The following is a 22,850-nucleotide window of genomic DNA, read 5'->3' on the forward strand; positions in this document are numbered from 1 at the left end:
GGGTTAGTGCAAAGCATGAGATCTTGGATAATGTAAACTGGACTGAGCTCTATGATTCACCCATTTTGGAATTGCACACATTAAGTAAGATTATCTTGAACCGTTTCAAATGTCATACTAAAACTGCATACTTCATCTTCTGCTATCACATAATTGCCTAGTACAAGTCTAGACCCAGATCCAACATTGACAAGAGTCAGGGAATAATGCCGAGGAGGAGTTTAAAGCAGGCTCAGCTCAGAAATCTTTAGTAGTACACTTTTCCGTCATTAAAAAAAAAATGGTTCAAATTCTACCTAGGCATGGCTGGACATGGCCTTAATGACAAGTGTGCCAAGGAAAGCAACCGGAGGCTCATAGTAATTCTGAATGTTTCCCGGAGATGCACAGCTCAGATGTCAGCAGAACTATGCTAAATTGTCGTAAGGGAGCGGAGTACAAATTCAGGCCAAACTTTGCAGATTTTTTTACGCTTTTACTTCTTTATACATTTCAAAATCTTGTAATGTTTTGCTTTTGTTAAATAAATCTAATTTTTATAAATATAATGTGAAAAAATGCAAGAAGGTTCAAGATGTATCAATGTTTGCAATCCACTGCACACTGTTGTAAGCTCTGGAATAAAAAAGACCAAGTTGGGATATTTTTGTAAACAAAGATTGTTTATTTATGTAGAAAGTAAAAGCTACAGTCTTGTAAAACTTAAAGAAAATTAAATATATGAAGTATAAGTAACTATAAACAGATCAACAAATCTGGGAATTGTAAGCATGCAAGAGTTGTGTTAAAAAATCAACAAAAAGTATCTTTAATGGCACTTTGAGTATGCAAAAAAAACAAAAAGTATCTTTCAAAGCTGAGCATCAGCTGTTGTAGAAGCGAAATATGCTACTCTGAAACAGAAATTATTCTTACATCTCATAAAACGAGGCTTAGGGCCTCATGCAGAAGTATACCACTTGTACTGGCCTATGCTACTTTGAGAGAGGAGTTGTTACTTTAAAATCTACAATGCACAACAGATCGACATAATACTGTGGATAAAAGTTGGTTCAGTTTATGATCTGTTTTTTTTTTTTTGGAAAAATATAATACTGAAGGTTTCTGTGATTGATTGGCACAAAAAGGTCTAATATATATATATAAAAAATAAACAGAGCAAGGGGAAAGGAGAGTAAAGCTATTTTGCCGTCAAAGCAGGTCTTTTTACAGATATATCTCCATAAAATACACCCACAACTGCTAATCTGGCAACCTAAAATATTTGTTTTTTGTGATTAGATCACCTCATGCTTTTTAGGCCAATTGGAGTCCTTTGACAAGGGAGTCAAAGCCTGCATAAATTCTAATTATGTTTGGCATGTAATTCACAAGTTTGTGAATAAATATGCTATTTAGTTAGATGGATTCCAACCGTTTCTAGCAAAGCAGTTTACTGCATGTTAAATTTCTTGGGGTTCTTTCATGCAGATAATAATTTTGTAGATACTACAACCAGCTACATTAATTTTAAATTTAAATAAATCCACAGTTAGTTTTCTGGGTTTGCAAATTTCTTTAAGCTTTTATGGTGCCAAATCTGTTGAAGCAAAAGTGTCATGGAAAACCTGTGGAGCAAGACGTACCCAAATCTGAGATCAACTTTATCAGGACAAGAAAACTTCCTGCATATCAGATGCTAAAAGAAGCAAACATAAATCAGCTATTTACACTTTATGTGATTACTAATGGATAGACGTCAAATTATCTATTCTCAGGTTTTTTTTCTTTTCTTTTTTTTTTTTAGTTCCTTTGAAGTCAGTGGTGTCTGTCTCTAATCAGCGCGGTCACGTGTGGTGCCGAGCTCTTTAACCAGCTTAAAACTTAGTGCAGCAGTCTTCCCGACTCTTAAACTTCAAAACAGCAAAGTTATAAGTGGTAGCCATCATGTAGATCAGCTGGTGGAAGAGAACAGAAAAGGCAGTAAGAGCACATGCTAATGACGTCCTTGCCGCTAACATGCACATCTTGTTGAATTAGAAATATTTAAAAAGGTCATTTAAGTCAGCAATTCAATTCAAAAAGTGAAACTCATGCATTATATTACTTTATTTCAAATAGAGTAACATAAACTTATGTTGATTTAGATGATTTTGGCTTACAGCTACTGAAAAATTTTAATATAATGCAAGACCCAGGAAGAAAGCAACATAGAACTGTAATGCTATCCTTATGTTATGACCAGCTGAATGATTGGGAAAAACTGCTGATTGGACAGCTGTCCAGCAGACCATTTTTTACATCCAAGCATTTAAAGTGAAGGTCTAACGGAAGGAAAATGTGTTCACGATTACGGCAGCCTTTAGAGGATTTTAATAGCAAAGCAATTTAAGGGTTTGGGGGGGCATAAAGCATGATATGTAGCTGGAATCTGATTCTGGAGCCAACGTACACAGAGACATCTAGGACATAGGCTATAACTCTTGCATTCCTTGAGTAAACCAACTCCTAAACCAAATAACCTCCTAGATTCCTAAACCTACTCCTAAACCAACGTCAGAGGAACCTTACATCAGATAAGCCAAAAAGGAAGGAAAATTTCATTTTTTTTTATAAAAGAAGATTTTCCATTTCATTTAAACACTGGGGTCGCAGTCTTCGGTGAAATAGTGTCAAGGCACAGAATCCATGCAACTTGAGGGCCCTAAAACCAGTCATGTTTGGAAAAGAATGTCCTCTGCTGGTGGTCCACTGTGTTTTACGCTGTCTGAACATAGAGCATGTAATCCTTCTTCTAACAAGCTTGTGGAGATGTTCCTGTTATTGTCAAGCAAGGCTTGGCACCTGCTCACACTGTCAAAAATATCAGTACTTCACTTAATGACTATATTATCACTGTGTTTAAAGGCTGGCAAACTCTGTTGGCAAGGAATCTATGAAGTATTGACAAGAAAATGATGACAAAAACACCCGATTCAACAAGACAGAAAACAGTAATGCTGTAATTATCATAACTACCGTAAGTCTTCCTTAATGCCTCAGCAGGAACAAATGCTAAGCACCTCAATTCAACGCTGCACTGATTTAATATAATTCATTCTTTTGGAGACAAGCTATTAAGTATATACTAAAGCATACAAAGAAACTTTTCAATTGGTAATTATGCATTTTTAATAGCTATAAACCATTATCATCAAAACGATCAGAAATAAAAGCATTGAATGCATCACAATATATTCTATACAAGTTTCACTTTTTAAATAAATTAGCCAAAATAAATTTGCTTTTAGAAGATATCCTAATCTAATTGAGGTGTAAATTATTCAAATTGCTGCTTTTAAGTCAGTTTATTAAAAGTCAAATATTAGAGAACATTAAATGTATAGTATTTTTTTTACAACTAAAATGTAAGTCAGTTCCCCTTTATCTTAAAGATCAATACAGAGCCATGTGTATCTAAGCAAATGGTAAACAGCAAATGGGATTGAAGCTGTGAAGAAGCCAATGGTAAACCATCCTAGGTGTGGTTATACAAACCGTAAAGCCATGAAAAGAAGAGCACTCCACACATAAACTTCTGATAACAATCATGCAAAGATAAACTGAAGGATAGAAAACTAGCAGGCAGCTTACCAAAGCAATCACAGTGGCTCCAGCACCAGCACATGCCACGATGTACAGATGGTAAGACAGGTAAAACTGAAAAAGGACATTTTCACATATGAAACATGGAAACCAATACTTGATGACTAAACATGAACATATTATTGCTGCGTCAGCAAAGCTAACAGTGTCGTACCTCGTTGCTGGTGCAGAGGACACCAAGAGTAGATCCGCAAGCTTTTCCTGGTGTGGCGTTCCATGGGATGATTCCTGCATCCAAAGAGATTTTAAGGATTAATTTTTCCCAAATGTCCCTTTTGTCAGTGCCAGCAAAGCATGTGGCTTTTACAGATGTAAAGCTTTGGTCTACTGGGATTATGGAATAAAGCAGAGGGCATGATAAATAATATTTCAAACTGTCAGTGTGATCAACTTATACATACTTTCTTTTTTCTTACGGACAACAATGCTTCACAAAAAAGTTAATAAAGTAACAAAGAAAGAGCTTAAATGGACTGCACATGTACAACCATTATCATATAAGCAAACTAAACAAAAGAAATTAGGCAAGGGATAAATGTCTGATGAGGAGCCCTGCTCTACTTGGCAATGGACAGTTGCTTCCCCGGAGTCCATTCATTTTTGATAATGGACGCCACAAAAGACATCATCCCTCTTACACCATGATACTTATGAGACAAGTATTCATTCCATTATCAATATGTTACTGTTTTACCATGTTTTCACAAGAATCAGCTGAAGGGACTATTTAATATTTGTCGTTGGGAGGCGTTACCAAGGTAACAGGTAACTTTAAGTTCAAAACAATGTCCTTAAAATTGTCATAATATCAAATAACACCGATTTTATGTTATTTTTTTCAAAAATTGCACAGTTATTTTGTTCTCTTATCTATTAGGAGAGGATGTAATCTAATTTACTAATGAAGGAAATCCTAAAGATTTATTTTTAGGATGCATAAACTAGCATTATTTTTTACGGTTTTGATTTTTTTAATTCTTCAAACAAGAGGATTGCTTACTGTTTGGCTGAAGTGGTTACACATAACAAAGACTGCGAAAAAACTCAGAGGTGTGAACTGCTGTCAAGCCAAAAATACGATCCTCAAACCCTTCATTTAATCTGTTGTTTTGTTTTTTAGTTCTACACCACATTCGTGTCGGCTCTAAACTATATTTAAGTTGAAGTTTAATTAGAAGGACAAACAGAGTGCGTCTCTCTTACCATACTGACGAACATCCACACAAAAAGAGTCTATGTTTGTCATGTTGGCCATGGGAGACTTCATGGCATTGCAGGTGGACCACATGTTGTAGAAGAGGAAGACAGGTACAGCTGAGAAGCCAAAAACCCCGAGCCAGGCTATTCCCAGGATGTATGTGAGGAAAACAAACTAAGAAAATAGAGAGATGAATAATAAGAGGTTAAAAAAAACTCCTTCAGAGAAGATCATTATAGATTTTAAACCATCTTTACAATTACTGACATTCTATACAAGCTATTTTCCATAATGTCCTGTAAAACTAAGTGCTAGTGTGGTTGTGTTAACATACCATTCCACTGATGCAGCGTCCACAGATGGTGGTCTTGAACTCGCTGTGCAGTTCCTTGACGGCGCTGGTTGTGTAGAATCCCTCAGCAAGAAGGATGATTCCGTACAAGAAGAAGAATGAAGCAATGCCATAGATGACGTATTGCATCAGCTGTATTCTGTTAACGAGAAAAGTTAGTTAGGCTTTAGTGTACAGGTGACTCATGCTATGGACTCCAAGGTACCAGCATGGTGTAAAACTGTGTAAAAAAATAGCCGTATGATACATCTTTCTTTTTTATTCAATCTATAAAAACATGCTTTTTAAAGGCCATAAACAGGTGGTTGTGATTAAACTAAACTTCTGAGAGATGCAAGACCTAATGTGGGGATAACAGGTGATGCATGTCTCTGGAAACCCTCCAGGCAAAAGACAGACTGTGAACATCTTTAGTTAAACAGTGCACTCAACATAAAACACAAGTCCAGAGCCCTGTCTAATGTCATCCTTTTTTTATTGTCTAGACAAATGGGGGTGCGTTTAAAAGAGATCCATATTAGGACTGTTGACTGAATGTGGGAGACTAAAAATAACCCACATCAAGCTTATTTTAAACAAAATTAAGGTTGTTAAGTTATAAAGTTTTTTGTCTTGATACATAGATTTAAAAAAATATAATCCAATAGCTAAATGATGATGGGAAAAAGATCCTAAAATGAGAATAAGGTCTGTTCGAATCTTTAAAATAAATTATAATTCTCAGAATCAGCTAGAATGCATTACAAAAGTAATCGTACCCATCAACTTTTTATTATATTTAGCGACGGTACCAAAACACAAATATATATTTTTTTATGTCCTTAAACAATTTTAATATTTCAAAATACAATTCAATGCTATATTGTAAATAAACTCACAAAAAAGTGAGTTTACTTGAAAAAAAAAATACTTGTGGCAGGAATCTATTTTTAGCTCAAAGTCAAAAATTCACCACCGTTGCTGCAATTACAGCTGAAGGCTTTTGTAGAGTTATTATAAGGGATTTGCACACCTAAATAATAACTTCTTTATAACACTTCTCAGGCACAGTGTCTGTGAACTTATGTACCTTTTGAAACCATCAAAATGCTATAACATAGAGTTTCTAGTTTTGCATAATGGTCAAATATGTGAAACTTTCTATAGCTTGAGGAAAACGTTATATAAAATCGGGACTTCCTATGACTTTCTAAGAATTACTTCTTAGCACCTGTGTTGTGGATATTTGAAGCTTGTCAAGTGGATTGAACAGACTTCTGTTAAATCCTTAAAGCATTAATTTTTGTGTAATGGTGATATCAGTACTAAAGGGGTTCAACAAAAGGGCAAACAATACTTTTCAGTTTTTCATATTTAAAGGGATAAACAGCACTCATTATTTTTTCTTACTTTACATTTTTGTCTCTTTGAATTGGTCATTCATATAAATTTCCAATGAAATACTTAAACTTTTGGCAATTGTAACATAAGAAAACCTTCACAAAGGCACCTTATGGAACAGCAATATTTGTTTAGAGTAAGGGGTGACCTACACATCAGTGAGCATGGCGTGATCGGTCGTGACCTTGGAGAAGTAGGTTTCCAGGATGTTAACAGTGTTGGTAAGAGCCACATGACCGCATCCACAAAACAGGGCCACACCGGAGAAGCAGAGGATCGTAGCAACCAGTGATGCATACGGCACTCCACCTAAACATTTGATGCAGCATTCAAAGCAACCTATAAAAGAAAAAAAGGGAAAAAAAATTATAAGCAGCTGAAATTTGATATTATTTGCTTTAAGAGGTCATGAGATGAAGTGAGAATAACATCCGCTCCTACAACTCTATAACATATGTTTTAACCCACAGTTTGTCTTCAGAGGAAGCAGAATCCCTCAACCATGTCAACAAATGTCTAATGTAAAGCATCAGCGGAAGCAGCTGGCTGTGTGCCCTTGTGGTTTTACAAGTCACATCTCTTTCATGTTTTTATCAGACAACTCACCCCTACTCTTAAAGGACACTAATGGCTGTCCAGTAGGTCAGAGCAGTGGGAGTCTGCCTTTGCCATGCTGTAAAGGAAATCTATGGCAGCTGAACATGAGGGGGGGTTAAGTGACCCAGATGGGTCTGCCTCATCCAATGGGTTCTTATAACTTCTGAGGTGGAGCTATTTACCACAATGCTCTGTCTGTGGGCATGAGCTAACAAGCAGCTCAGCTCCTCAAATTAAATCCACATGTGTCTGACTGAAAACGGGAGAGTTGAGGGAGAACTATTTCCTGTTGTATCTATCAGACCAATGCCTAACTTCACAACGTTCATTGAATATTTAAAACAGTCATTTAAATGTGTGTTGTTGTTTTTTTTAACATTCATAACAGAATGAATTGTTAAAAAGATAGAGCTCAATGATTGTTACTTATCCAGACAAGAAGGAGGGAATTCTGACAGAATGCTGTAGCGTTTTTTTAGGTTGTCTCATATTCATAATGGTTTCTTTTCCATTTTTAAGCCATTGGCAAAATCAGGCGTAGATTGGTGTTTATTTAGATAAAATGATTTTGTTTTAAATGTGATGGATCGTAGCACATGAAGCACACCATAGCTGGGGGCAAAGTTCACACAGAAGCTCATCCTATATTCCTGAACCAAAAATTGTGAGGGAAAAAATAATTACAATTTCACCAATGAGTCGACAGTGGTTTAGGAAGCAAGAGTTTGTCTTGCAACCTGGAGTCGCAGGTTTAAACTCAGCCGTTGTGTCCTTGAGCAAGACACTTCCCACTAGCATTACCTATCTATATTGGTAAAGGAAGCCTAGCTTCTGTCAGTGAGCCCAAGGGCAGCTGTGGATACAATATGGCTCACCACCATCAGTGTGTGTGAATGAGCGACTGACTATTTGTGATGTACAGATCTTTTGAGTCCCCCATTTGAAAAGGTTTGATACAAGTACAGTTATTTTTACTGTTTAACACCAAAAAAAGATATGAAATATTTTTTTTAAAGATGGGATATTCTGGTCTCCATCTGTAAAAAACGACCGCAAAAAAAACTGCTCAGCACCATTGAGAATATTGATGGGTGAATCATTGATTAAACAGATTATGTCATTTTAACAAGGGATTTTTAGGAGATATGTATCAGAACGTGGGACAAAAAGATCTGGCTACATTAGAAATGCTTGATTTTCGACTCCTGTTTCAAAGAAAGAAAAGTAGTAGCTCTTGCCGTTTTATGAGTTTGCTAGCAAAGACTTCTAATTAAGGTGGTTGAAAAAGCTTATGTATGGGTCAATTAAATTATAACTAATCCCCATCTAAAGCATAGCCTTGGCCTCAGTCAAATTCTAAAAACTTGAACCCGAATGGCCGAATAGGCAGTGCCGAGATACTGAGTGGTATGGACAAGTGAAGGGATTAGTGGAGGAGGTTATGCATTGTGTCTGTGGTACCCTGAACTACAGTGTTTTGTTACAGTAATAATTATAACAATGGCTAGTGGCAATGAAGAATATGAGCATTCAGAAGCAAGAAATTGGAATACAGTCAGCTTGAAGATGAAGTTACTCCGACGTACCAGTCTCAAGTTAAATCAAACGCACCATTATACCCAAATATGGCACTTTAACTTAGAGACGTTCCAAGCTGTATTGTTTTGACAGTGTAGGGAATGTCACAACAGAACCATCTAAACCCACAGAGTTGTAAAATGACACAAGTTTCCAAGAAAATGTCAACATTTGTACAGTAACAAAGATATCCCTATTAAGGACCGATTTATAAAGCTTATCTGAAGGTTAAAAAAAAACACACTGATTTTGGTTTAAGTTACAAAATAAATTAATAGCTACAAAACAAAATCTGTACAAACCACAAGATTTATTGAACCATGTATTTTTATTCTCTCATTTAAGAAGTTACCTCTCTAAATACTAATCACAACTTATATTTTAATATGATGTAAGGAGTTAAAGCAAATAAAACTCCAGATAGGCCAACACCCAGATGCCTCACCAGGGCTGTTTGTGTTGAACTGGGAGATAAAAACATTTCTCTCCAATGGTGCGTGTATAGGAGTTGTCATGGCAGCATCTTAACCACAACTTTATAAGTGTACCCACAGCGGAGACGCAAGCTGGAACTGTCAGCTAACTTTGTCCAACAAATATGTCAGGCAGGGACAATGGGTGGTGAAACATCCAGCTCCATGGGATATTGAGCAAAGCTCTAAAGTAAATAACAGCTTTAAGAAAGAGCTTCTCATGCTACAGATGGTACCATAAGATGAAGTAGTAGATATTAGCTCAAGATCAACTCACTTTGACTGTTCAAAACTGCAAAGAGCCAATTACACACCCATAAAAATGCTTTCTCTGCGGTGTATATCCCCACTGAAGTCCACAAATGTTTCAATGTGGTAAATGTGGTTGGGGGTTTGAAGTTATAGCTAAAGTAAAAGACGGAAGACATGAATAAATCATCTTTGGACAGCATTAATCTTAAAGCAGCCATGAGTTTTTTGATCAACTCAGGAGGAGCTGCTGAGATCTAAAATGGTGAAGAAGTCGCACCCATTACTATTGTACACTAAATATCTAGGCTTTATGGCAACAAGTAGAAAAATAATGTAGCGTACACGGCAAATAATAGGAAGATGTCATGCTCAGTCAACACCATAAGCAAACTTTTTGGCAAGGAGAGAGAACCTGGTCAGAATACAGCGAAATGCTGAAAGAAAACCAATGAGAAACTGAAAAATCCTGGGGCAGAACTTTACCTTCCAAAAGGTCACCAACCTTTACCCTACACTAGAATGACTTCACCCAGACCATTAGCAAGACTAATCAAAAAATAGACCCGAATCCACTTAAAAATGGGTGTCAACAGATGCTTTTCTCCAGACTAAATAGGTTCGAACTACATTGCAAGCACAGTATATGTATATGTATATCCCGATATATTTGCATCTGCTACCTTATAAAATTTTATGATCCACCTTTACTTTTCCTTCCACATTACAATCACACAACTTTGTGCTTATTTGTCACAAATAAAAAAGTTGTATTGTATCTTACATTGTATAAAAATGAAAACAAAATAAACAAGAATTTCTTAGGAGGATTAATGCACGATTGATATTTTCTACTAATCTTAACTGAGAATTTTATGAAAGAAATATATATTTGTTTTCATTTTTCCGATTTCAAATTATGTCCAAACCAAATGGAAACATGACTTTAAAGGCAGAATCTGCTGGTTTGTTCTAGTTGGATCACTAGAAATGAAAATCACATTGGTCTCTCTGATGACTTTCACATGCTTCCAGTCCCTCAGCAACACTCCTAGTCAGACCTCCAGCCCTTTTAAGTGGTTGTGTTTCTGTCTTTGTCACAGAACATATTGAAACAGGAAAAGACAAAATACAAAACCACAGCAACACCATAAAACACCGACAAGTTTGCAACTGTTTGCTCTGACAATGACTGGCCTTAAAGCAGAAGCTTAATTTGCCACATCAAGATCACGAGGAGAGCCGGGAATTTCTTGTGTGAGGAAAAATAATGTGTGAAAGTGTGTGACATTGTGTGAGAAACTGGGGGGAAAAAGAAACAGAAAGAGTCCAAGAAGTCCTTGTACAAAGGGCCAGTGTGTGCAGCCACAGACTGTCCATCACACTGGACTCTCAGGGGCCATTCAGCATAGCACTAAGCCACGATTCTACATTTCCGGCCTGTAGGCTGGAGGCCCAAGATAAAACCCACCACTGAGTTTTATCCTGTGTAGGGTAGTTAGGGGGGGGGGGGTAGGGGGTCAGTGCAGTGATGGGACTGATTTGAGTAGCAGACTGATTTGAGTAGCAGACAACCTTATATATGAAAGACTTTTAAGCCGTTGTCTTATTGTTTTTCGTTCAAGTTATTTGAGGGATTAACAAAAGCCAAACTCTTGCTGGTAGGTTTGTCTGGTACTTTGGATTAGGCATGAACTGGTTTCAGGTATGAATGCAAATCAGAAATTAAGAAAATAATTTGTTTTCCAAAACTGCTAATAATTTATAAGCGATCTTTCCACACCTGCTACTGTTTACCAGTGGTCAGCTGGCAGAATTTTGCTTCCATCTCTTACAAGTAAGATACAATCTCAAAAATCTCATCTTTGAAAGCTCCTGAGATATATCTCAGGACAACAGCGTTGGAGGGTTTCCAGGAAAATAACTCTGACACAAAACCAAAAAACTTAAAGCAGAGATTGCAATAGAAAAGAATATGCTATACCAGTAAACATATACTATATTTAGTGCTATAAGCACACTCGCTTCAAAAACAATTATATGACTTAGCATTTATTCAGTATTTTTGGATAACTCAATATGACATTTTTATCACAGATAGCCCTTTGTAATGGAGTTACAATTTCTTTTTGATTATGTAGGTAAAGCGGCTGGGCAATCTTGACAATTAGTTATTGTGCTATAGGCTTAATCAAAGTGACCACTTTTTATCATTATGTTTTCTTCCATCTCTATTTTCCAATTCTCCAGTATTTCTTAGTTCAACCCTAATTTTATGTTCAGCCTTTCTGTCATAGTGGCTTCATCTGGTCTGGTTCTCTTTGGCTGTGACACCACCCTTGGGGAAAATTTCAACTGGGCAGCTGGTTCTGTTGGAGGTTTCCTTCTCCACTGTCGCTGGATCCATGCTCAGTGTGAGTGATTGCTGTAGTGTGAATGACACAAAGGAGAAAATATCTACTCTTGCAAAAGCTCAGTCAAGAGGAGCGTATCCTGCAAAGCCAATGACTCAATCCAATCAGTTGCATTAGATAGAAAACTTTGAACCAGTCTGTCTGTAATGACCTGATTGAATTGTCTCTGTAAAGTGCCATTTGTTTAGGATTGCCTTCGACTGTTCTAGTTAAACAGTTCAACTAAAACATATTTTCTTTAATCCAACTGTTTTTAATATTCTTTTTTTTGTTTCTCCATTTATTATTTTTTTTTTATATTTTATTTATTTTTTCCTACTTGCTTTGATTCGGTTTTATCTTCCTGTGTTTTAATCATGTAAAGCACTTTGCATTGTCTTTGTATTGAATTGTGCTATACAAATAAATTTCCCTTGCCTTGCCTTGAGATGAAATATGTTGTGAAGTGGTGCCATTCAAATAAAATGAACTGAATAATTGTAATAATAATCTATTTATTAGATTGGTTTAGGACAACTGTATGACTAGTTAACCATGACTAAGTAGTAATAGTTTGTCTGGTAAAACATCCCATTTTGTATTTCCCAAAATTTTGAGCAAACTATCCAAAACTGTCAAAGAACAAAAAGGAAAAATGACTCACCTCAACATATATATATAAAAAAAACATTAAATCAACACAAACATGCAACAGAAAAGAAAGTCATTACAACTTGCCAAGTTTTTACATGGGATGGCCTGATGCAACCTGAATCCAAACATAGGTCCCCCACAAAACTGTCAAAGACTTAAACCAATTCATTATGGAGACTTAATATTAAAATTATGATGTAAAATGCTAAATTTTGTTTTTGTTGCTGCTTATTGTGAATGAATGACTCATCTTTGCCACATGGTACATTTGTTTTTTGCTGTTAATCAGGTAGGTCTGACCATGAGTCACTGCAATGGAGCGAGCTCTGACTCATCAGGATCCCCTGCATCTGGTCCTGCTTATTCAGTCCGTCATAGCCTCAGCCACAGATATCTCATAAGCACGACCTGTTGACACAATAACTGATTTGCTTTCTGTACATTGGCTTAAAAATGAAATAACATGTATTGCTACATGTATTCAAAACAGTTTCGAGGTTGATCAAAAAGTACTATTCAATCCAATGTAGACGCAAACGCAGACACCTCCTTAAACAAGACCTTCATCAAACGCAAATACAAACTTTCATATTGTGGAAAAATGTATATGTAACAAACATATTCCCCACGTCAAACAAATACGCCTCAGCAGACTGTCGAGAACGAACACACTGGAACTCTGAGTCCTAAAGACAAATTGCCTTCCAGCTCCATTAAAAATACCATCCAGCTCCAATCTGAAACCCAGACTCATTGCTAACAGATGTCTCTGTTTACAGCTGAGTGTTGTTGTTTGTTGCCCCACCGGGGCGAACTGCCAGAACAACATCTCATTTTCCATTTTCTATTGAAAGGAGAGAAGTTTAAAAATCCCATAATGGCAACTCTCAAAGGGTTAGAGAGTATCTTTCAGCCAATAAGTTTCTGGAAAGTGAAACTAACTTTTCATTTCTATTTAGCTGTTTCTTGGCATTAAGAACCTTTCATGGTCATTATTCTTATTACCAACATGCTTGTTTTCTTAAATAAAACTATATTTTAGGTCAAGGCTGTTAGTCTTGTTTGAACGTTTCTTGACTAGTTAAAGAATCGTATGGCACAGTCAGCAGACAAATTACTGACCTGGTACAAATTTGTTTAAACCATGAAGATGATCCAGTCTATTCAGATTTATTTCACAATTAATCAAATATTCTGTGTGGCCAATATATTCTATTTCCCCTTTCTTTGACTGTTGGATATTAGGTCTAACCTAAACCTTCTCTTGATTTTAGTAAAGAGGATGATTGTTATGTATGGATTTGACCAATAGGAAACGATGATTTACCGTTATTACACATTCACCAAATAATGGATTACCTTTGGTAGTTTTTTGTTAAATTGATGCAGATTTTTTTTCAACTCATTCATTTGGTTACTTTCATGCAAAAGTAACCAAATTAATATGCTACAATCTAAACCGTTTCTATGTAGGTATTTCTCTCTGTCTTGTATTGTTGTCTGACTGAAAGGTGATTCTTTGTCCCAGTTTGAAGTCTGTACCATTTTTCACTTATTGTCTGTCTCCATATTAACATTGACCAGCCTCCTTATTTGCTAAATAAGAACATCCCTGGAGCATGATGCTGTCACATCCGTGTGTTATAATCAAACAGCTCAAGCTGGTTACTGAATAATGCTCTCCTTGTCCAGCCTACTCAATCCAGATGGATGTCACCACTCATTTTCCATGATTAGATGGTGAACCGTTTTAGAACTCAACCCTGTTTTGAGCTTCTTCACAACTTTATCTTGGGCTTGTCTGCTGTAGTGCCCAGTCTTTAAAATAATGACAACCTCAAACAAACCTCTAAGGCCTTTACAGAACACTGTATTGATACTAAGGATTAATAACACTAATTAATGGTTCTTATTTACCTCTATCAACGTACAAAGCTTTGCAGTTATTTATTTTGAACATTCTGAAAAAACAGTATCATTTAAATTCCACATCATAGCATGGCTTTCTTTGTTCTTTCACACTAAATTCCATTGGAAGTTTGTGAATATTAGGCCAAATGTATATAAGAGCTGGAGCTATCAATAATCTGGCACCAACTCTGATTATTTGCATTGTGTTAGCTAACTAAATAATTGTGTGTCCTCATTTACCTCACTTACCTTCAGTTTTTTTCAGCTTTCTGAGAAACGTTTAACCTTAGTGAAAAGCTAAAATAAAACAGAGCAATAACGATGTACTCTATTTAACCTTCCTGTGATCTGAGAACTCCTACTCCTCAACTGCCTGCTTTTCTTATTGAGTGGGATCCCTTCATTTTAAGACCCCATTTACCTTTTTTAATCCTAGATGCTACGGTCCTACATAAGATGATATGTAAATTATAAAGAAGGACTGCAAATCTACTTTCCCTAAACTGCATAGTAGAATAGCTTCTGTAATGATGGATCAAACAGAGAAAAGGGCTTGGAAAAATGGGAGAAACAGATAACCGTACTAACAGAGGAATGTTAAAAAAAAAAAAAACTCAAAGGAAAAGCAAATGAAGAAGTGAGGGAATAGGGGTAAAAGTAATGATAGGAAGATAAACTTGACAGAAGATGGATGATGAGGGATGACAAAACAAAAGAGAGATAGGTAGAGAAGGAAGAAGATATTGGCTGTGTTTGTTTGGCAACAAGAGTCTAAGGAGCCCCAGGGGTATGCTAATGAGAGAGAGGCCTTTCAGCCGAGTGGAGACCACTGGAGTAGGGCTTGAGTGGGCTCTTCTCACGGATACCAGACCTCTGAGATAAAGGGGGTCAGAGGGGGAGGGGAGCCTCAGGGGTCAGGGGAAGTGAACTTAGCAGAGATCCCACAACAACAACTGCTGCGCTAATCGTTAAGCACTTCTAACATAAAACATATAAATACTAGGAAAGCCAACATCTTCCTCATTAGGTCGGGACTTCAAATCCCAAATCGAAAGAAATACTAACTCTTTGTTTCTCATTATGTTTTCCAGATAAATGCTGAAAGTAAATTAGTTCCCTAAGAGGACAAAATATAAGCACACGAAGAGGACAAGGTTGCATGATGACTCATAGTGGTAGAACATAACACGATTAAAACCTATCCAGTGTTCCATGTCCAAACCTTAAAGGCTTTATAGACAAACGGTTCAGTGTAAATAAAAAACGAATCATGTAATTACGTCAGCTTACAATGAGCTTTTTTGTTTACTTTAAAACAGTACCTTTCATATAACATGTTTTTTTTCGGCTTTAAAGCTTTGGGTGAAGCAAGTCATCTAATGCAGTTTTTTTCTGTTTGAACACAGAGTTTTCAGCAGCACTTACACTGTATTTGTTGGTTGCTGTGTATTGCTTTACTATATGTCTCGGTAAACTATTATAAAATGGTTTTAATTCCACTTTTAAAAGACAAGACACTTCAGAGCTGGGGGAAATGGCTTTAAAATAAAATAACTGATTTTCCAGATTTATGCAGTTTTTTTACTCCCTTTTGTCTCATAATGTCAGACAAAACAAATCAATACAAGTAAAAGATTTAGTTTCTAAAAAACAAATTTCTTATCGTTTTTGGATTGACCTGAAATACAAAATGTAACTAAATAGAAGATGTGAACATGCTCATGGAAAAAATTGGCAGACTCTGCCATTGTGATGAAAATGTAGCACACAAAATGTTCGCAGGTAGGGGTTTTAAGGCCGATTTATAGTCACAAACCAGGTCATCTCCGTATGTGTCGCAGTGAATGCCAATGTGCTTCCGCCCCTGTTGCAGACACTCTGCCACACCTCTCCAAAACTGTAGGTGACTGCAGACAGTACCGCAGACAGGGGGCCTCTGGTCAATTCTACATCCGCTCTACACTATGCGTATTTCCTGTTTGGTACCTTACCGGCTTGTTTTGTTTGTATTATCGCATTTGCGGAAAACCACTTGTGAAGTTGGACCAGCTAGAAGAGCGAGGTGCAAAAGAACAGTGGGACCCTTTTTCCACCTGGATCCCCGCTCTTTTTCGCCCTCACGTCCCTTCGTTGTCGCACAAACTTGCCCCTACTTCCTCACTGCCTCGGCCGTATCTAGATCCACAGCTAGTTTGCTACTGTCCCTCTTGCGTTGGCGTGGAATAACATAGTGCAGACAACGCTTCAATATTGGGCATAAATCAAAAATATCTGTGACAAGCTCACTGCGACACACTGCTGCGGGAGTATAACCAGCCCTTTACACAGTGAGCTAACAGGTTGGCACAAATATGGGGAAATAAAAGACAAACACAAGGGGAGCTTTGTATCTATTCTATCTCTGGATATCTTGTCTGCATGTATTTTCTGCATTTCTTCTTTTATTAATGAAAATGGTAAAATCATGTCATATTCAAACAATTTCATTTACTCATCTCAGAACTGAATTAACTGCAATTCTACATATAAAAAAATGACAAGAATTTCAGATATTCTAAATGTTATAAGTAACATGTAAATAGGTAAATTGAGTTATTAAACTGAAAAAAACATCAACTGGATTCATCTTTACCAATACAAAAAAAGTTCAGCAACTGTGGGAATTTTCACATGAATGTAAGAGTCAAGCCTGAAAGCTTCAAGACTGTGTAAGACATGGCCACTCCCCTACTGAAGGACACAATCTGCATGATGATGAGGCATACACAAATGAAACAGGCCTCATTGTGGGTCAACCTTTCACACTGTGAGACTGGGAGCCCCTCAATGCTCAGTCAGCCATGAAGACCTGCACCCTGCCTGGCTCGCATTTTGGATAGATTTCTTAGGGAACAGGGTTTTTGGCCAGGCCTGAGACCCACTTGCACCAAGTGACAGCCAGTAAAGCAAAGCCTGCAAATACACCAGAGGAATGAGAACAGATTAGGTCAAATGGGTGTGTGTGAAGTAGACCATATGAGGAATGACTCACTGGTTTCAGCTGAAAAGGAAAAATAAGCCAAAAACAGCAAGCAAATCGTCCATCTAAATATTTCAGAAAGATTGCTGCAGCACTCGTGGCAAAAACATTTACTGTCTTGGGGCTTGAGATTCTTGTAAACATAATTTTGGCAATTTGTGAAAGTTGGTGAGTCCCATTCCAGAGGACCATTGCTGACCTAGTTTCAAATGCAGTCCATTTTCGTAGGTCAGACTGTGCAGTGTTTATCCCGACATGCCTGGCATCAATTCAAGCTATTGATTGGTTTACAGCAACTCCCCACAGAAAACCCATTATACAGATCTATTCATTTGTTTGCTGACCTATTTTTGCTGTAGATTCTCAGTAGAACAAAAGGATTACAAACACTGTGAAGTTAAAAAGACAGCTACTAAGGCAAATAACACAAAAAAGCATGCAATGCTGTTTAGCTTACAGTTTTAAATCACAGTAAAACATATGGCATAAAAAAGGGAAAAATGTAAAGACCTCTTTTCAATCAGCGTCATCAAAGAACCATGAACAAGATGTGATTGCAATTTCTTTCTAAAACCTATTGTGAAAGCAGATGAAATGGAAATCATAGAAAATAAGCCCAGTCTTTGACAAGATTAAAGGTTGAACTGCCTGCAGTGGATGCCCTTTGATGTCCCTGTTTGAAAATGACTAACATTGGTTACACAAAATAATACATTAGAGACTGGACTTTCTTCCTTTTGTTTTAGTTTCTGTTAACATGTGAACATGACTACCTTTAATTTTAATCTCACAGACAGAGAATCAATGTGAAAATTTCCTGCCACACTAGTTGGGAGTTCGTTCTTTGACACTGGACAATCTTCACAGGCTCCTCCAGCTAACATTAGAGGTAAGAAAAAGGAGCAATTTGATGGAAAAGCATCATTATACATAAAAAAAATTTCGGACCTCTGAGTAGGCAAAACCCATGAAGGATTTAAGCCCCTAAAAGGTGAATCCCCAAGTCAATTTAGGGGTGTCCCAATATTTTTTTTTCATTTCTGATACAGATATTACAGCTTTGAGATGGTCAATGATCAACAACAAAAATTATGAAAACAACTGACCCATATTATTTTTTTGGCTAATGTCAGAGCAATAGCCGATATTAATATCAGATCGGGACATCCCTAACAACCATTCTCATCTTCTGCAATCATAATCGCAGATAATGATGCTCATAATGCTGCCTGCATTAACCAAACTAAAATGTTTTACAGCTCATGGCGTGATGATACTTAAGAAAGCATTCTGTGCCTGTAATCAGAGGGACACCGGTTCAAGCCGCTGGGCCGATCATCTACTCCTCCTTAGGCAAAACACTTCACACTACCTTGTCTGCTGTTAGCGATCAGAGGGCTTCTTTGGCAATAAATTTGTGGTTCCAGTGGAACTTGCCACCATCAGCATGTGGTTAAATGAGTGAATTTACCTCAAACCATTTTGATCAATGGCGTAAATATCGGTAAACAAAGACTGCAGTTGCTTTGGGGCCCCCGTCACTGACACCTGGTAGGCCCCCTTCGAAATTGTGGATTAGGACGTCTCTTTGCAGATGTAATGGTTGGAAAAATTCCTCTTAAACACACCTGATAGTAGATTAATTGACCGGACCTCATTTATACCACCCAGATAATGTTGCTTACGGGGCTATTGTTGTGTTGTTACGCCATTGGTTTTGGTTAGACTTAGACTTGATAAAGAAGCACATAGATACAGTCCTTATGTTGTGATTGTAAGCATTATCTTCAAACTGCTCCAAACATTACACTCTGGAACCTGTACTCATATTGTTCAACTGTCAGAGAAAATGTGTGCTGTTGTCAAGTTTTTAAAGATTAGACATGTAGCATTTTTTCCCCCCAATCTTAACAAACAAAGCAGTTGTAACTCCGACCTGTCTTCGAAATTCTATTAAGACTCTTTTTGATACTTTAAAAATAATTTGTTTTCAAAATCTGGTATAATGTTAATATAGCTGTTTGAGCCCACTAGATGGACCGTGTTAGTGAAAGCTTCAAAAGATGCCTTTCTAAATGTATTAATAGCTCTTACATTTTTTTAATTTTTGTCACAACCTTTCTTCGTCTTCTTCTTCGTCTTTTATTGGATTTAATGTAAGAAACCAAGGCAAGGCAGCATATAATGGACCAGTCATCAGCAGAATGCTTGCTGTTACTCTGGAGTTACCATCGGCCTCTCAGCTCTTTCTCTGATTAAGCCCATCTAAAATGACTTAAGTTTAGGTTGAGAGGCAGCGGTAGGTAGGCTATGTCAATGTGTCATTCTCATTCTAAATCTTACTTAAAGAAAGGTGAAGCTCTATTCCCTTTTTGGGTGACCTATACAGGCAGGTCATTTTTAGGGTATTTGTATTTTAGCTCTAATTAAATTTAATAGCTATTTAAAAAGATAGCTGTAACAATATCTTTTAATAAAAAAAATGAATCAGTCAATTATTAACTTGTAACCACTGTTAAATGAGATAATGACTCTTTGATATTTTTGTCAAATTTCAGATTTAACCAAAAAATTTCTCAAAACTTCTTTTGTGTTCAGACTTTGTATGGAATTAAATTCATGGAAAAGCCAGGCCTCCATGTTTCGCTGCTCTTAAACACAACCTTGACTCTCTGGCATCTTCCAGCCACTGTGGTTTTGGCTAAAGTGTGTTTTAGGCTGAGTAAAAACACACATGCTTCCTATTATCCAGACCTTCTAACTTACAAGGCTTTGGACTCTGCCACAGTGGCTTGGACAAGCAGGAGGCCATATCATATGAATACATAAAGGCATAGCTTTAAAAATGCATAATAGATTCTGTGGCCATGGTTGGAAATATGTGCCAGTAATAAACCAATAAGAAATAAAAAAAAAAAAGAAAACAGACTTGTTAGTTGCTTCACCCATTCTTATTCACGAGGAACAAACCACCAATTTAGAAACAATGAATAGTCCCTGCGTAATTGTTTGTTTCTCTTTCAGTCGACTCTAAACATTTTAATAATGTCTCTTGACTCCAAGAGCATTTGCTGTGACTTTGGTCTGTCTTAGTAAGATTAGAGAGCAAATCATTCAGTAACAGACACAGAGAAAAAAGCACTTCTCCACTTACTTCTCTTTTTAAGTCACTCCAACAGGGATTTATAGCTGTGATAAAAAGTAGTTCATAAAACCACTATGAAATAGCCTTTGAAAGAATAGATGAAAATGTAAATATTCTTTACTGTCCTATAGTCAGAAAGTTTATGTGAAACGTATTACTCTCCATTTGTACTAAATTCCAGTGATGTCAAAAGTACACATATTTGTTACTTAAGTAGAAGTATAGATACTGCAGTTTAAAAACACTCTGGTAAAAGTTGAAGTATCAACTTGACCTCTTTATTCAAGTAAAAGTGAAAAAGTATGTGCTCCAAAAACTACATAAAGTATAAAAGTATAAAGTAACATTTAAAAATAAACAGCCAGATGCCACTATATGAATTAAAAGCTCAATTTTTTGACTATTTCTAAAAATTCTTTGTGGTAGGGCCAAGGATGAAGGAGGTCTTGTTGGTCTCCATCTACCGATACGCTCTCACCTGTGTCTGACCTTTCAGACATTTCAACATCTTTTTCTGAATCCGACATTGTAGCATGGCATAGACAATTCACGTTTGCAGGTTGAAGAACACTTGCTTGCTTCTGATGATTTCCTTTGCCGTCAGCACAAATTTGACAAATAGCTAACCAATGAGTGTTTGCGTTCTATAACTCATCACATTACACAATTTTTCCCTAGACATGGATGTCGCCAATGATCTGCATTGGATGGCGGACATGACATGAAATAAATATTTATAAACAATAAACCGAAGCCAAGAGTAACGAGTAACGTTTGTTTTAAAAATGTAAGGAATAGAAAAGACAGATACTTATGTGAAAATGTAATGAGTAGAAGTCAGAGGTAGGAAGAAAAACAAGTAAAGTATAGATACCTAAAAAGTGTACATAAGTACATTAACAAAGTATTTGTACTTCGTTACTTGACACCTCTGCTAAATTCAGATGTAATATTTTCACATAGGAAGCAGAGTGGCAGCCTAGTGGTTAGAGAATAAAGCTTGGAATCCTGAGGTTGTGAGTTCAAAACCCCCTCCCGCAGACTGCCACTCTGGCTCCCTGAGCAAGACCCTTAGCCCTACATTGCTCCCTGGGCTCCACATAATGGCAGCCCACTGCTCCCCAAAGGGATGGGTTAAATGCAGAGAGTGAATTTTGTTGTGCTGTACTTGTGACAGTGGAATGACAATAACACTGAAATAAACCCCCAAAAAACATATAGAGTTTGTTAAATACATTGTATGTATATACTGGCAAAGTGAGGGGAGGAAAAAACACCAGAAGATGCACCATTCCTTTATGTAAACCAGACATCATGGTTACTCAAAAATATGGCATAAAATGTAATAAAATCAATGATGTAGATGAATCCATTGTCACCATTGCAATTACAGGCATTTTGTAACAACCAAGGATCCATTTGTTATCACTTTGGGGATGTTTCCTAATTTTCCACATTTTATACCCAGCGCAATGCAGCGCAATGCAAAAACATTAAAATATAAATGAGGGCTCATTTAGTTAAGTTGTAATACAAAGAAAGTATGAATAGTGTAGCTACAACCGAATTAAAACAAATGTGAGATTTAAGCTTTTGGAGAGCATTTCTGTCTATTATTCATGAGAAAACTTAAGTACACTGACAAATAAAGGAGACACAATGGTTTGAGTGAATGATGCAAAAAGGCTCATTTACATAAAATTATAATAGAACGAGATGCATATAGTACCTAATAGGTAGATAATAACAAATAGGTAAGAAATGGCAAAGATGTAAAAAAGATGATTCAACCAGACAGTAGATGCAAAGCATACTGCTGTAGCAATATGTTGACATTATGCTTGCCTGTAATAAACAGAAAGCAGAGGTATCTAGCTAGCAGGGACCAAATATCAGTAATGGACAGAGATATTAATGAATGCGTTGCAATCAGCTAGTATTAGCAATGTCACATGCCATCCAGGAACATCCAGAGAAAACAGCAAATCAGTCAGGTGACGTAAATGTTTAGTAGATCAGAACCTATTCAACAGATGTGTTTCCAATTCCTCTATAATGCACATTTAGTCTTTTTCTTAAAAGCCAAAAAGCTATCTCAAGAGATTGAAAAACTTTTTTGCAAAATTCAGTAATTTGATTTGAAGTTTCGCTTTTTCCATCGTGCACTTTAAATGTGATACTTCAAAAATCACATAAAAGAAAGTTGAAATATCTCTATGATAACATAACTGTAAAGCCAAAAATGGTATTAAAGGAATAGTACACCCAAAACATGAT

At 36.7% G+C, this 22,850-nt stretch overlaps 1 protein-coding gene across 2 annotated transcripts in view; it reads right to left on the reverse strand.

Moving 5' to 3' along the window:
* Positions 1-22,850, reverse strand: part of gpm6b (glycoprotein M6B) — a 46,634-nt gene that overhangs the window by 3,019 nt on the left and 20,765 nt on the right. Inside the window, exons 2-7 of one of the 2 annotated variants that reach the window (XM_015395710.1) lie at positions 6,707-6,893; positions 5,157-5,313; positions 4,828-4,996; positions 3,779-3,852; positions 3,613-3,678; positions 1,071-1,937 (exon numbers count right to left, since the gene is read on the reverse strand). In XM_015395710.1, the coding sequence (XP_015251196.1) occupies positions 1,857-1,937; positions 3,613-3,678; positions 3,779-3,852; positions 4,828-4,996; positions 5,157-5,313; positions 6,707-6,893 (734 nt within the window). In that variant the 3' untranslated portion in view covers positions 1,071-1,856. Of the gene's footprint in view, positions 1-1,070; positions 1,938-3,612; positions 3,679-3,778; positions 3,853-4,827; positions 4,997-5,156; positions 5,314-6,706; positions 6,894-22,850 lie in introns of those variants that run through there. The other variant, XM_015395709.1, reaches the window with a different exon arrangement.

The sequence above is a fragment of the Cyprinodon variegatus genome, unplaced genomic scaffold (assembly GCF_000732505.1).
Source record: "Cyprinodon variegatus isolate N-32 unplaced genomic scaffold, C_variegatus-1.0 Scaffold754, whole genome shotgun sequence".
NCBI lineage: Eukaryota > Metazoa > Chordata > Actinopteri > Cyprinodontiformes > Cyprinodontidae > Cyprinodon > Cyprinodon variegatus.